Below are 14,490 nucleotides of genomic sequence, written 5' to 3'. Positions count from 1 at the left end.
ACCCTTCTTAGCTTGGCCCTTCCTAGCTTGACCCTTCTTAGCCTGGCACATCCCTAGCTTGATCCTCCCTTGTTTGTCTGATCTACGACCCTGAACTATACCGTCTAACGTAATCTGTTTATAATGACCATAAGGTTCACTGGCGTAGTCAGAGACCCTCGCACGTTTCCCTTTAAGCAACATTCACAGAATTTTAGAACGAGCGCGTTGAATATATATATATTTTTCTTAGTCATTTGTAAACGGGGCCTTCCAATCGTTGTTGGATTATTGTTACAACGCTTTCTTCATCTTTTTTAAGCGGGTTGTGAACTCACACTCTCTCTCTCTCTCTCTCTCTCTCTCTCTCTCTCTCTCTCTCTCTCTCTCTCTCTCTCTCTCTCTCTCTAAGTTTGTCAATTTGAACAAACATCGTGAACTTGAGTGTGCACGTACGTGTGTGTGTGTGTGGTTAACTATATGTAATAACCTGTTTTGTACGGTACGGGGAGGGAGTTCTACGAGTGTGTGTGTGTGTGTGTGTGTGTGTGTGTGTGTGCGCGCGCGCGCGCCAGTTTCTAATGGCGGACACCAAACGCGGACCAAATCAAGTTTAACTTAACAACAGTGCCTTCAAAACATCTACTAGGGCATCGAAAGGTAAATATTTCATCACAGTTTACATCAAACCAGGAAATCAGAAGGTCCTCCAAAGGCTTGTGTGTGATAATGAACAACGTCAAAAAATAAAGAAATAAAAGAAAACAGGAAAAAACATTTTTCTCACAAGTTACCATTAGAATTTTTCTACACCTTCCTCATGCTTCCCACATAAAACAGTCAGTTTTCAAGAATCTAATCTCACACATCAGTATAATGTTATCATCCTATTGATATTTATATATAATATATATATATATATATATATATATATATATATATATATATATATATATATATATATATATATATATATAATCATCCGGTAATCCCATATTGATTTGAAACTGTTTACAATACACTCACGGAAAATCCCTCATTTATGATACACACTCACTGGAAATCCCTCACATCTTAATTATAATAGAAAAGACAAAATACATTAAATTATTACTTTTGGTGTGGAACTCTTTACCGTAATTTGTGACCCAGAAAATCAGAATTATGAAAACTACATTTTCTTTCTTCATACAGACACTAATTACCCTTACTAATAATTCGTTTATCAGTTATCTGCACGTATATTAGGTTTAGAAGCTATCAGAAGTCTAGGACATTCAGGCTGATCTATAAGTGTAATTAGTGAATAGATTTCATTAATGTGTGTGTGTGTGTGTGTGTGTGTGTGTGTAAAGATTCGCCAGTGACAGCCAGCTTCGTGGTATGCCATTATTGGCACAGGTTGGGTCTTCTGCGGTTTCTTGAGCATACGAGCTTAAGGTGGATATGTGTGTGTGTGTGTGTGTGTGTATATGTGTGTGTGTGTGTGTGTGTGTGTGTGTGTTGTTGTGTAAGGTAGTGTGATGGAATCAACTTCTGTGGTTGGAAAACTCCCGCCTCAAAATCGTAAAGAAAAAAAAAGAAAAAGAGGAGTTCCATATTGTCTTCCTGTAGTTCCACGGTCTAATTACAATGCAGTTAACAATGCCATCGACGCTCTTTAATCCAATGAACCAGTTAATAATGATGCAACTTACAATTATGAGACACAGAAGACCTACTCATCTCTCTCTCTCTCTCTCTCTCTCTCTCTCTCTCTCTCTCTCTCTCTCTCTCTCTCTCTCTCTCTTTTATATATACATAGTGTCAGTGTTCTTCGTCTTGCTGAGAATGTTCTGTGTTCTCTGCTGCACACTTTTTTTTTCCCCCCTCTTGTTACTTTGATTCAAATTCTGTTGTCCTTCACCAACTGTCCCTCACACACACACACACACACACACACACACACACACACACACACACACACACAGAGCCTTCCTTTGGCCTCAGTATTTCATCGTATGTCTAGATACATTCTCCAGGTACATAATATCAAGACACTTTTTTTCTTTTTCTTTTTTTTTTGCTCTCTAGCATTACCAGATTTAAGATTTTTTTTCTTTTCTTACACTACTTCATTCCCATGACAAACTGTAAGTTTCTGTAATATTTTTCCTAGTTCATTTCTTACCCTCCCCCCAAAAAAGTGGTTGATGTTGTGTGTGTGTGTGTGTGTGTGTGTGTGTGTGTGTGTGTGTGTATTTTATCCTTGCCGTAAGCACAGTTTCAAACTTGTTTTCACATTACCATTATTTAAACATTCAACTTTGTTGAATAACTTCTTTTGACTACAAACACAAAAACCTTTTTTTTTTTAGAAAAAAAAAGGATAAAATATCCAGCTCTCACCATTACATTAAACACATTTTCCAACAGTTTCTTTTTTTTCTTCCCCATTTTCAAAACACACTATATAAAAAATTGTCGTCACAAAACCTTTGATAAAGGCAGTTTCTTTCTTCAAATCACTTGACTATGTATCTTTCGAATATCGTACGATGTTTAGTTAAACTGTTATAGTCTTGAGATGACACCATCATGTAGAGTAAAAAAAAAAAAAAAAGAAAAATATGTATATAAATTATTCAAAAGACGATTTCTTTTTGTTTTTTTTTTTTTTTTCAATACGGTTGAAGATGGCGTACGACCACACATATTGGTTGAACGCTAAGCCCACCACCCCATCCCCGAGCCCTACACTTGGGAAATTGATGATAATAGCACAGAATGCAGGGAGAGAACTCAGAAGGGGGTGGGGGGGAAAAGAATCTTTTGTTTTAGATAAACCAAGAACTTTCATCTCGTAAGTTATGATGTAGTTAAGGAGGAAAGGTGCAACTCTAGCGTTGAATTTGCGTGTGTGTGTGTGTGTGTGTGTGTGTCAAAAAACCTTTGATAAAAGAATTGTTCTCATGACGGACTCTGACTCCCATGTTGGTCTTGCGAGAATTGGCGGCAACTCTCTGGTAAGAAGAGGGTTGTCAGGATTTCCCTTGGAATCCGATCTTCCATGAGAGGACGAAGGGAGAATTGAGGCCGAAGACGATTGCTATGGTCTGCCAGGCAGGCCTGCCTCCCTCGGAGAGAGAGAGGCACGGAGCCTTACTTACAAAATGGCCTGTTCCCACCACCCCCTTTTTCTCCCCTACTTATATTTTTTGAGACGATTCTTTGAAGAGGATTAAGAGAGAAACGAATATCACACGAGGTAAATCGCAGAGTATTTGATGATCATCTGAAGAGGGGAAACAAAAAACAAAAGCCGATCATCGGAAAGCGAAACATGAAGAAATAATCTGCCTGACCTTTTTCAAAAAGGCAGAGGTTTCGAAAACGTAACGCGCTTGGCAAGGAGAGCGTCATCCACATTTGGATGGATCGAGGAACATGGAAGTCAGGGTGTCATGTTATCATTATCATATTTTTTTTTTTGTGTTTTGTTTTGTTGATGACAAGCGGTTCTACTACAGACTGCCTCTGGAAGGTAACACAAAACACCGAATTTTCATTGTATAAAAATAATTACTCTAGATTACAACTTATCAAGGAAATTCTACGTTTGCCCCCTTTTTTTTTATATCTTCTAGTTTTAGCCTACTAGTTCTAGTTATGATGCGGTAACAATATATGTATTGCTATGCTTATTGCTTGAAAGGATCAATGATTTTTCTTTTTTTTCTCTCTCTATGTAACTAAGGTTTTAAAAAAAAAATAATAACGACAGATCACTGCATTCAACGAGGGCGTTTTTCTTTTCTTTTTTTTTTTTTCGTTATAACTAAAGCACATATCCGTCCGTCAGTTCACAGGCCAATCCAAAGCGAGGGTGTTTCTCTTGTCAGTTCTGACTGGTTAAAGAGTAGGTGTTAAAATGAACAATGAGAGGAATTCAAGAGCACGTAGCTGACCAGTAGGATTTAGGCTTCCAATCTCTCCCATAAAAAATACTTTATACATATATTTTCCAGCTTCAAACACACGGTTATGTGATTTAGTTCGAACACCGCCGTCATGAGGGTGTGCATATATGCAGCTTCCGTTACAAAATAAAGTCATTCGAAGAACCATAAATTACCACTAGGACTCGCTGAGTTCAGTCCTGTTATGAGTTATGATCTTAAGACTTGGTTATATATATATATATATATATATATATATATATATATATATATATATATATATATATATATATATATATATATATATATATATATCCAGATGAGAGTAAGAATGTATTGTGTCCTGCTCAAGCACAGACAAGTCAGCCAAGTGAGTGGTTGGTACAGTATCTTTTCTCCAGTTATGAAAAAGAAAAGAAAAAAGATTGAGCGGCTTGAAGCCCATGAGCACGACGGCATGATCCATGAGTACGAAGGTAGTACAACCCCTGCGCACGACTGTGTACGACCCTTGGGTATAATTAATGGCTTGGGCTTTGACCTAAAGCGTCAGATTAAGGGGCCAGTTTTTGACACCCAATGGTCGTACCATCGTGCTTTAAGGGTCACACCGTCGCGTTCATTGGCTACACCGTCGCCAATCCTCTTGGCACTTGGAGTGATCTCTTGGTGATGGGACCGCCACAAACAGTGTAGTTAACCTGAGGTCCAAAATGCCACAGTTTTTATGAGTATGATGAGTGCTACAGACACCCTTGCGAACCAATGTGCCAAAGACCTTCAGGAGACTCGGTGTACCACACACACATGTGTCTACTAGAGTGACACAGACGTTGACGGTGATCAGTGTACTTGCTTGAGTGCCATATTCATAGTAACTAGTATTCCACTGACACGTGCTGCTGAAATGCCACAGACTTTCATAGTAACCATTACTTCACAGACGGGTGTATGCTCTGGAGTGCCACAGACATTCTGGTACGCAGGGTTCCACAGAGACTTGGTCGCAGTAGGAACATGTAGAAGATGGAGTGTCGCCGTCTTGAGAACGGACATACTGCCTTAGGCTATGTTCCACAAACTCTCTTGGTAACTAGAGGGCACGTCGACTGACTCTTAGTAACAGGAGGGCCTTCGACGCTTCTGGTAACTGTAGAGAGTTCCACACTTTTGATAAGTTGAAGGCCCCCAGCGCTCTTGATAACTGGAGTGTCTTTGACACTCTTAGTATCTGGAAGACCTTCGATACTCTTGGAAACTGGAAGGCCTTCGACACTTAGTAACTGGAAGGCCTTCGACACTTAGTAACTGGAAGGCCTTCGACACTCTTAGTAACTGGAAGGCCTTCGACACTCTTAGTAACTGGAAGGCCTTCGACACTCTTAGTAACTGGAAGGCCTTCGACACTCTTAGTAACTGGAAGGCCTTCGACACTCTTAGTAACTGGAAGGCCTTCGGCACTCTTAGTAACTGGAAGGCCTTCGACTCTCTTAGTAACTGGAAGGCCTTCGACTCTCTTAGTAACTGGAAGGCCTTCGACACTCTTAGTAACTGGAAGGCCTTCGACACTCTTAGTAACTGGAAGGCCTTCGACACTCTTAGTAACTGGAAGGCCTTCGACACTCTTAGTAACTGGAAGGCCTTTGACAATCTAAGTAACTAAAATGTCTTCGACGCTCTTTATAAACATTCTTCATTCATTATCGTTGTTGTTGATGCGTGTTTATCAAAGTAACTGTTATGATCATCATTCTTATTCCAGTCTCTTATTGCAGTGAGTTATTGATTGTCTTTCATGACTTGCTCGTGATCTTGTGAAATAGAATCCTGTATGTCTCTTGGAACGTGATTTCTCATTTCTTTTTCTTTATACTGGGACGTTCAGGACTGGCTTGTGCCTTCGTCTGATGCTCACCGCCTTTATGCACTATCAGAATCTATGTAAAGCACATCGGTAAGGGTTTTGCTCACTTTCAGAACACTTGGAAATATAGGTGGGAAGTTTCTACCGTAGCGAGACGGAGAAAGAATTTTGTGTCTGCGGCTGAATTCAGTTGGGTTCGAGGATGCCTGAGTGCCCTTGTTTGGTTGGCCTTATTCACGTTTATTACCTTGGTTTCTTGGGCTTATGGGAGTCTATCGCTTTTGGTTGCGTTGGAGAACGTCTAATGCTTTCATTTGGCTAGCTCTTGTGGGTGTTTAAATGCTGTGGTCTGGTAATGTTTTGGTTTGTTTGGCTTATGGGTGTCTTCTGTCTTTGTGTGGTTGGCTCCTTGGTTGTTGAACGTCTTGGTTTGGTTGGCATATGGGTGTCAACTACCTTTCTTTGTCTGGTCTCATGGGTACTGAATACCTTTGGGTTGGTTGGCTCATGGGTTTTGACCCCATGGGTGTCTATGCCTGAGAGGGACACTTGTGTTTCTGTTCATTCATCTTACGGATTCGTGGAAAAGATCATTGATAGTCTTATGTAGAACAGGTTGGCTTTAAGTGTTTGCTGTCGAACATCGTAGTCGAGGACTTATCTTAAAAGAGATCAAGACTAAAACAATGTATTTTTTTTGTGAGCTTCATATTTGATCCTTTGCCATTAGAGGTCTATAAACCATTTTTAATGAGCCTTGAATTCATTTGATCCGTGAATCAACTGCAGTCGCTAATGCTAGTTATCTTTTGTTTTGTTTCGTCTAATTCAAAGAAAGAAACGCTCTATGCGCCTACAAAAAGCCTATACTGAAAGGCGATTTGTTTTTTATTTTTCCCAAAATAAATCGAAATAATTGCACTAGTTAGTCTAAATTCACTTCACAAAAGATACCGGCGTCATCACATGCAGCAGCTAAGAAAAGAAGCTTGGAATAAAAATGACTACCTTTAAAAATTCAGCTTTTGTAACGCGTGATGTGACCGAACCCACATCTGGCGGACCCACAGGCACAACAGACCCAGCCGGGCTGTCGGACCGCTGAACGTTAGATGAAGACCGTAGCGTCAAGAGGCGGTTGCCGCCCCCGAAAGCTCGTCAAAAAAAAGGGGGGGGAAAAGCTTTTAGAAACCTCTTGCTACTAGCGGGTCAGGTTTCGGATACCGTCGGTCGGTGTGTCGATCGGTCGCCGCCGCCCGGCTTAAAGAAACCAGTCGGTCGCCAGCTTGCCGGGTCTTGGGTACCTCGGATGAAACCAGGTCGGAGCTTCGGTCCCAAAAGTGATGGCTACTTAGAAACTGATGCCACTTAAAAATCACAGAGGATCACAATATTGGGTAAAAGTATGCATGTACAGGAGCAAAATAAAGCACTTTGTTATTCGCTGTTAAATGCTAGTGCACTGTGTTACGCTATGTGGAAGAACAGCTAAACTACCTGTCAGGTAACCCGACCTTATTGCCAAGTCTTAATTCAGGTCACAGGTCCACGAGTGGGCCGCGAGGCGTGGCCAGTTACAGGTCTATGAGCTTCAGGTCCATGGCCACGCCTCGGGCCACCATGGGTACAGTTGTGGCCACTCAGGTCCACAGTAGGTACAAGTTGGCTGGCCACACAGGAGACCGCAAGGGCGCGCAGCCCGGCTCACGGTCCTGGGGAGGGGCAGAGCTCGCCACACGCACCGTCCCGGTAGCAAGCAGACTCGTAGTGCTTGTTGAGGTACGACTTGAGTGCGAAGGACTTGTTGCAGCGTTTACACCTGAAGTTCTTGAGCTGAGAGTGTGTCTGCATATGCGCGCGCAGATTGGATCGGTCAGCGAAGGACTTGCCGCAGTGAGCACATCCGAAGGGCTTCTCCCCGGTGTGGGACCGCATGTGACCCTGCAACAGCCAGGGGCGGGAGAAGGCCTTGCCGCAGACGCCGCACCGGTGCGTCAAGTTGTGCGTCAGGACGTGCATGGCAAGCGCCGGCATGCTGACGTAGGCCTTCCCACACTCGTGGCAACGACGCGCGTTGCCTGAGTCGAGGTCGCGATGCGTCTGCTTGTGGCGCGACAGGTTGGATGAGGTGGCGTAGTGCTTGCCGCACTCGGAGCACGTGTACCGCGGCTTGTGCCGCCCCAGCCGCACGCCGTCGCTACGCACGCCCCGCACGCGGGAACGCCCGTCATCCAGTCCGAGGGTGCAGGTAGGCGCTACGTTCTCTGCGTCACTGCTGCCGGCTGGAGAGGGCGTTGGCGTCGTGATGAGGCTGGCCTCGCTGTCTTCGTATAGGTGCTCACTGCCTTCGCTGATCGTCGCCTCCGAGTAGCTAGTAGAGGGCGCCTCCAGGGAGTCACAGGAAGAGGCCGGGGTCGGCGGCTGGTACGTGTAGGCCGGGGCTGAGCGAGCCAACTCCAATAGGTCGTGAGCCGCCTCCGTCTCTTCCACGGGCCGCAGGTGTAGCGGCGTGAAGGTATGACTTGACAGGTAACTGCTCGGCTGGCTCGACTGTTGACTGCTCTGCTGGCACGACTGTGGACTGGCCGGGAGGCAGGACTGTTGGCTACTCGAGAGGCATGACTGTTGACTAGAGGTTAGACAAGCCTGTTGCTGACCTGTCCTGAGGCAGGGTGACTGACTGGGCTGCAGGCGGGTCGTGGGCAGATACGACTGACTGGTGGGGAGGCAAGGCTGGCTGAAGGTGGTCGTGGTGGGCTGGATGTGAGCGTAGGCGTGGTCAGGGGTCGTGGGGTAATACTGGAAAGTGCAGGTGAAGCACGGGTCGGCCGCTCGCAGTTCGTGGTACACACCTGCCGAGAGAAGTCCAGTTAGTGAGGAGTCAGAACACAAGAATATACAGATTACAAGAGGTCTCATATCTCCTCCCGCTGTATAGCAGGGTGTGGCTCCCAAGGGGTCGTGTGGTTGTCCTCCGCCCGATAAGATCTCGCATTCTCGACCCTCATAGCCAACCCTTGAATCCTATCCATTTACGGTGACATAAACACATTTGCTACTAAACTCACCTTTCACTCAAAAAAAAAGATACTGCCTTAATCATTTTGGATCATATCATTTTATCAGTACACCAAATCTTAAACCACAGTCATGATGACTTCACTTCCAAAACCCTCAAGCTCTACAGTGGAGCTCCCCAAGAAGCAGTTCTTTCTCTCACCACTCTTCAGTCCCTATCTACATGGCCTCCCATCACCGCGTGAAGACCACACCTGTGAAAGTCGTCTTACATGCATATCACCTCATCCATACCACAGCGCCTTTACCAGGGCAACGACTAACACGAAACATTGCATCCTCCAACCGGAACATTGGTTCACTCCACACAGAACGTATACATTATCACAGAATCTATCATCACACTCTTTGTCCTGTAGAGACATGAATCCAACCTGCACGTTTCCCATCACCCAAAATGGTCAAGCACTCCCACTCGACAAAATTCCAACCCAACTGGACGTCACGTATGGTGCACATAACATTCAAACATTCACTCCCAACACGGCGAACTTTAACACAAAAGCCATGAATAGATTTGTTGGTCACCAAGAAAAAACACTCATTTAGTATCCTCGTAAACATTCATGTACTTCGCCCCCAAACTACACCTCACACACCTAGTCAACCACCCTCTCAAAAGTAGATATTACAAAGCTGCAACCACACAACGCAGAGCACCCAGAACAGTCACCGGTTGCCTAACAGCCACAAACAGTCAGTACCTATGCAAGCGCCACATATTATATCTTGATTCATTTGAAAAAAAAGGAGTATCAAAACATAGTCCTTCATCAGTACATAATGATATATCTTGATATGAAATCTTCACCATACCAAAACATTATTCCTAGTGTTTTATAACTTGTTACTAGTGAATTAGGTGTAATAACTTGACCCCTGGTTTAGTGAAAGTGTGCTTGACCTGACCCGTATGGGTTAGGTCAAATGCTTCCTCACAAAGCCATTATTCACTAAACAGTGTCTTCACCCTCGATTCAACAAGTCTTTGACTCCAAAGGAGCTGGAACACGCTGAAAAGTGCTGATTGTTGGGAGAAAAAGCGAAAGAGAAAATGAAAACTAAAACGGAATATATATTTTTTTTTTTTTTGCTTCCAAAGGGGAAGGCATTATTCAGCTGTTTGGGCTGAACGCGGCAAGGCATTATACAACAATCACATACGGATCTTGGAAATGCGCAGAGCATGAACTGTTCTGTCGAAACTGCGCGGGTTCGCATGGGATTTGGACAGGAAAGGGTTTAAAAAAAAAAAAAAAGAGTAGTGTAAGAATATGCAGGAAAATTATTCGTATTGAAGGATTATTTATCATCTACTCTTATGAACAAAGTCCACACCTGAAAATACAACAGGGATTACATTAAATGTTTACAGATTAGTAAACAGTTCTTGTATTACTGTCATATACAAACTTCCCAATAGAAAGACACACAGCACGCAGTTAGGAAGCTCAAGTGAGGATGAAAGCGCTGAAAGAAATAATTCTAATCCCTGTCTATCATCTCTTTGTCTGTCTGTCTATCCATCTATCTGTCTATGTACCTATATATATATATATATATATATATATATATATATATATATATATATATATATATCTGTGTTTGATACTGCGAGGAATAGATTTTCCAAACTTGTGATCTGGGTCGTTGACGGGATGCCATGGGATAACAAGGCTGCAAAGCTACAACTTGAATTGAAAAGATCCATAAACTTCAAGGGAAAAGCACTGGGAATATTGAGAACAAGAGCCCCCGACACATTCGCTTGTTACAACAGAACCGAGCATTTGTCCTGGTGGAGAGGGTATCGATAAATGTATTTTGTTTTCGGCTCGGTAATTCTTGCCATCCTTCAAGCGGTGTTCTTCTCCTCTTTCTATTACATCTTCTCTTCCTCCTCCTTCTCTCTTCTTCTTCTTCTTCTTCCTTCTCTTTGTTCTTCTCCTCCACCTCCTTCCTGCCTTCCTTCGTTCTCTCTTCTTCTTATTTCGCTTTTACTAAAAGTGGGAAATAAAAACTAAACAAACACTTTGGGTAATGTAATCACAGGTAATCCTGTGTAGATATGTGGGAAACATAGAATCAACGTAGAGGGAAGAAACGCAAAGAAATTAAGCAAGGATGCAAAGCAAGAGAGAGAGGAAGAGAGACACACACCAGCCACCTCTCGCTATGCGCCCTCACGACCAATATTTCTCACACGCCAACCAACACGAGGAAGCCAAGAGAAAATCTATGAAGAGATACTGAAGAGCTGGGGACGGGTCAGAGACATAAACAAAAGGTTTAAATCTTTTGTTTGGACGTGATCCGTCACTGACACACTTGGAAAATCACTGCTTTTATGTATTATATATATATATATATATATATATATATATATATATATATATATATACCTTGGCCACCGACCTCAGCTCAGATGCGACTATTTTCAGACACTCTTCTAACCTATTCACTTTTTGTCTTTTCAGCCAACGTCATCTTAACTCTTAGGGAAGAGACGTTTGACGAACATAACGCTTTGGTAATTTCTTGACGTTGTTCAAGATTTTATTCACTCGTTCATGATGCAGATTCGACTTCACCTATCTTGGATTTATGTTCTTGCTAGTTATTCGTCCTACTTTCTCAGTATTCCCTGCGTGTCGTAGAAGGCGACTAAAAGGTGAGGGAGCGGAGGGGCTGGAAATCCCCTCCCCTTCTGTTTTTAATTTTCCAAAAGAAGGAACGGAGAAGGGGGCCTCTGTTCTTAACGCTTCCTCGCTAACGCGGGAAATGGCGAATAGTATGAATTATATATATATATATATATATATATATATATATATATATATATATATATATATATATATATATATATATATATATTCTTGTCTTTAATTGGTTACTGTTGTTAGTTTCTCTGGGAGAGGCTAACACCTCATTTGTATGACCAGTCACGTCAGTGTTCTTGAGAAAGATGTGCAAGAAATTCCTTCATTGTGGATACTTCCACTCCTCCCTTGAGAAAATGCCTTGAATTATTCATGTCTTATCAGAATGTTTCGTCGTTCATAACGAAAATATGGATCCTTGTTCAAGTTTGTTTTCACGCTGTTGACAAAAATGGCTTCGTCTACAGAAGCGTCGACAACAGTATATGGGTAACCCGTTTTATTTTCATTGCGTCTTACGCTTATAAATGATGTAATATATGACGATAGTAAGTGGGTATGTTTTATCTTCATTGCGTTTTACGCCTATAAATGGTAAATTACATGAGGATAGTAAATGAGTATGTTTATTACGTCTTATTCTTATCTATTATGACTGTATAACTTGTACTTCTATGTCTCTTCTTATAGTAGTAATTTGAGGACATATAGGCGTCATAAATTCGTCATGCCTTACTGCTTCTTCGAACGAGTTTTCATCACTAATCCTCTTCCATATTTATTATGCTTAAATTCATTTTTTATTGTGTCTTGTGAACATCAGTCCTCAATTATTTTCTCATTTTCCAATTCCCTCTAGCATAAGTTATATCTCCCGCCGTGCGTGCTCCAATACTTCAGTTGACCCTCGCTTAATCCTTCGTTTTCTACGGTAGTTACCTCGGCTCCCAATCGCGCCCAGTTGATGGGCTACTCTCGTTATTCTTCAAATTCTTTGGGTTTAGGGAATGTTTTTCGCACAACGCCATGTTCTTCATTTTTAGTGCTAGTTAGAGCTGGTTACTTTGTTGCAACAGATCGGATCTAGAACTGCCCATGTCATAAGAGTAATTTGTGAGTACAGTTGGGCCTCTGCTGCGATGTATTTCAGGTGGATTTTTAAAGTAGTTTTCACTCGACTCGATGATGTTAGCCAACTCCCTTCTAACTCTGCTAACAGAAAGGGTGTTGTTATGTACTTGTTGGGGGGGTGAACCAGGTCCCCCCTGTAACTCTCAGAAGGGGAAGAACGACGTTAGCTAACTTCTAACACCTATTACTTCTAACACATATCGCTAAGGGGGGATACAATTGAGCAGCCTCCCATCTCGCTGAGGTGATATAGTTGCGTTGTCTAACTGGTTGGGGTTTTGCCGACTTCTAACGCTATTCAAGGAGGTGTGTGTGTGCAGGGGGGGGAGGTTATGTTAGCTGCACGGGGTTAACTAATTCCAAATTTTGTGAACGGAGAATGATCACTTTGATGACCTGTTATGGATCGTGAGTTTTTCTTTTTTAATATCAACAGTTTTCTTACTGGCAGAATTCCCATATATAGAAATTTCTCTAGATATTCCTGTGGACTTATTTCTCGAAATATTATTATATAGTTAGTTTCTAACAAAAGTACAACAGATCCCCCATTTATTCGTGCATGCAAATTATTTTCTGTATTTCATATCGTTAGTTTGCAACAGCTAACAGGCCTTGATCAGCTGCAGGGATGACCATTTTTACGTTGGTCTAAGAGAAAAAGTATTTCGCTCTATTTTAGCCTGAATTCTATTGTTAGGAGGATTGAAAAAAAAAAATTATCCCCCGCTCAGGTTTTTTTTTTTTTTTTTTTGCGTGTGTAGTTATTCAGATTTTAAATCAAGCAATCTTCGCGTTTATACTGGGTTTTATTTAGGTATGATATTTAACCTCCATTTGCATGATTGGGATCAAGTGAATAAAGAATCAGATAGCGTATCAAGATGATGAAATTTTAAGTCAGTTCTTAGTTGTTGTCTTTATGTAAAATATATACTCTCATCAGAATTTCAGGAAAAGAGAAGAAAAAAATGTAGAAAGAGGAAAAAAGAAAATATCGACAGCTAGGATGTAGCTTCAATATTTTAAAGGAGGGACCGTTAATGACTGTTATAACGGTCAGACAAAAATAGGCGTTTGAGTATAGCGTTACGCTAAAACCTGGAGGGAGGGAGGAAGGGATGATCGTAGTGGTGGTGTTGGGAGGGTGTTAGTGTAGGGTGGGTGTGTGGGGGGGAGGGATTGGATGTTGGTAGAGTAACGCGCTTACTACCATAATCTCCACACCCTCAACCATATACGCTCTTCCTCCCCCCCCCTTTACTAGTTGTTCTCACTAGTTCCTAGTTGAGGGTGGGTGGTGATGGTTAATGTGGTGGAAATGGTGGTAGTGTTGCTCATGATTCTTCCTGGTGGTGTGTTGGTCATGACAGCAGCCGCGCTCGTATGGTGCCTGTGCCTTTGAAGGTGATAGTAGTGGTGGTGGTGATGGTAATGGTGGTCATTCGTAGTTGATGGTCGTGGGAATGGTAGTTACTGGTAGTGATAGTAATTGTGGTTAGTGCTGCTGCTACTGCTTCTACTACTGATACTAGTACTACTACTACTACTACCACCACTGCTCCTACTACTACCACTGCTCCTACTACTACTACTACTACTACTACTACTACTACTACTACTACTACTACTACTACTACTGCTACTACCACCACCACTGCTACTACTACCACTGCTACTCCTCCTTCTCCTACTATTACTACTACTACTACTACCGCTGCTCCTACTAGTGCTGCTATTACTTCTATTGCCAGTGTGTCTACAACCATTATTACTATTCTTACTACCACAGCCACTACCACCATTCCCTTATCAATACAAGTGATATTACTGCTATTTT

The 14,490-nt window shown here is 42.3% G+C and overlaps 2 protein-coding genes across 2 annotated transcripts in view; both read right to left on the bottom strand.

Moving 5' to 3' along the window:
* The window catches only part of LOC139761891 (uncharacterized), a 237,616-nt gene that overhangs the window by 102,633 nt on the left and 120,493 nt on the right, over nucleotides 1–14,490 (bottom strand). The gene's annotated exons all lie outside the window — the stretch shown is intronic.
* The window catches only part of LOC139761890 (uncharacterized), a 32,526-nt gene continuing 18,998 nt past the window's right edge, over nucleotides 963–14,490 (bottom strand). The window contains exon 2 of the mRNA XM_071686475.1: nucleotides 963–8,633. Within this exon, the coding sequence (XP_071542576.1) occupies nucleotides 7,486–8,633 (1,148 nt within the window). The 3' untranslated portion in view covers nucleotides 963–7,485. The remainder of the gene's footprint in view (nucleotides 8,634–14,490) is intronic.

This window comes from Panulirus ornatus, chromosome 42 (assembly GCF_036320965.1).
Source record: "Panulirus ornatus isolate Po-2019 chromosome 42, ASM3632096v1, whole genome shotgun sequence".
Taxonomy (NCBI): domain Eukaryota; kingdom Metazoa; phylum Arthropoda; class Malacostraca; order Decapoda; family Palinuridae; genus Panulirus; species Panulirus ornatus.
This window is presented reverse-complemented; position numbering and strand designations above follow the sequence as displayed.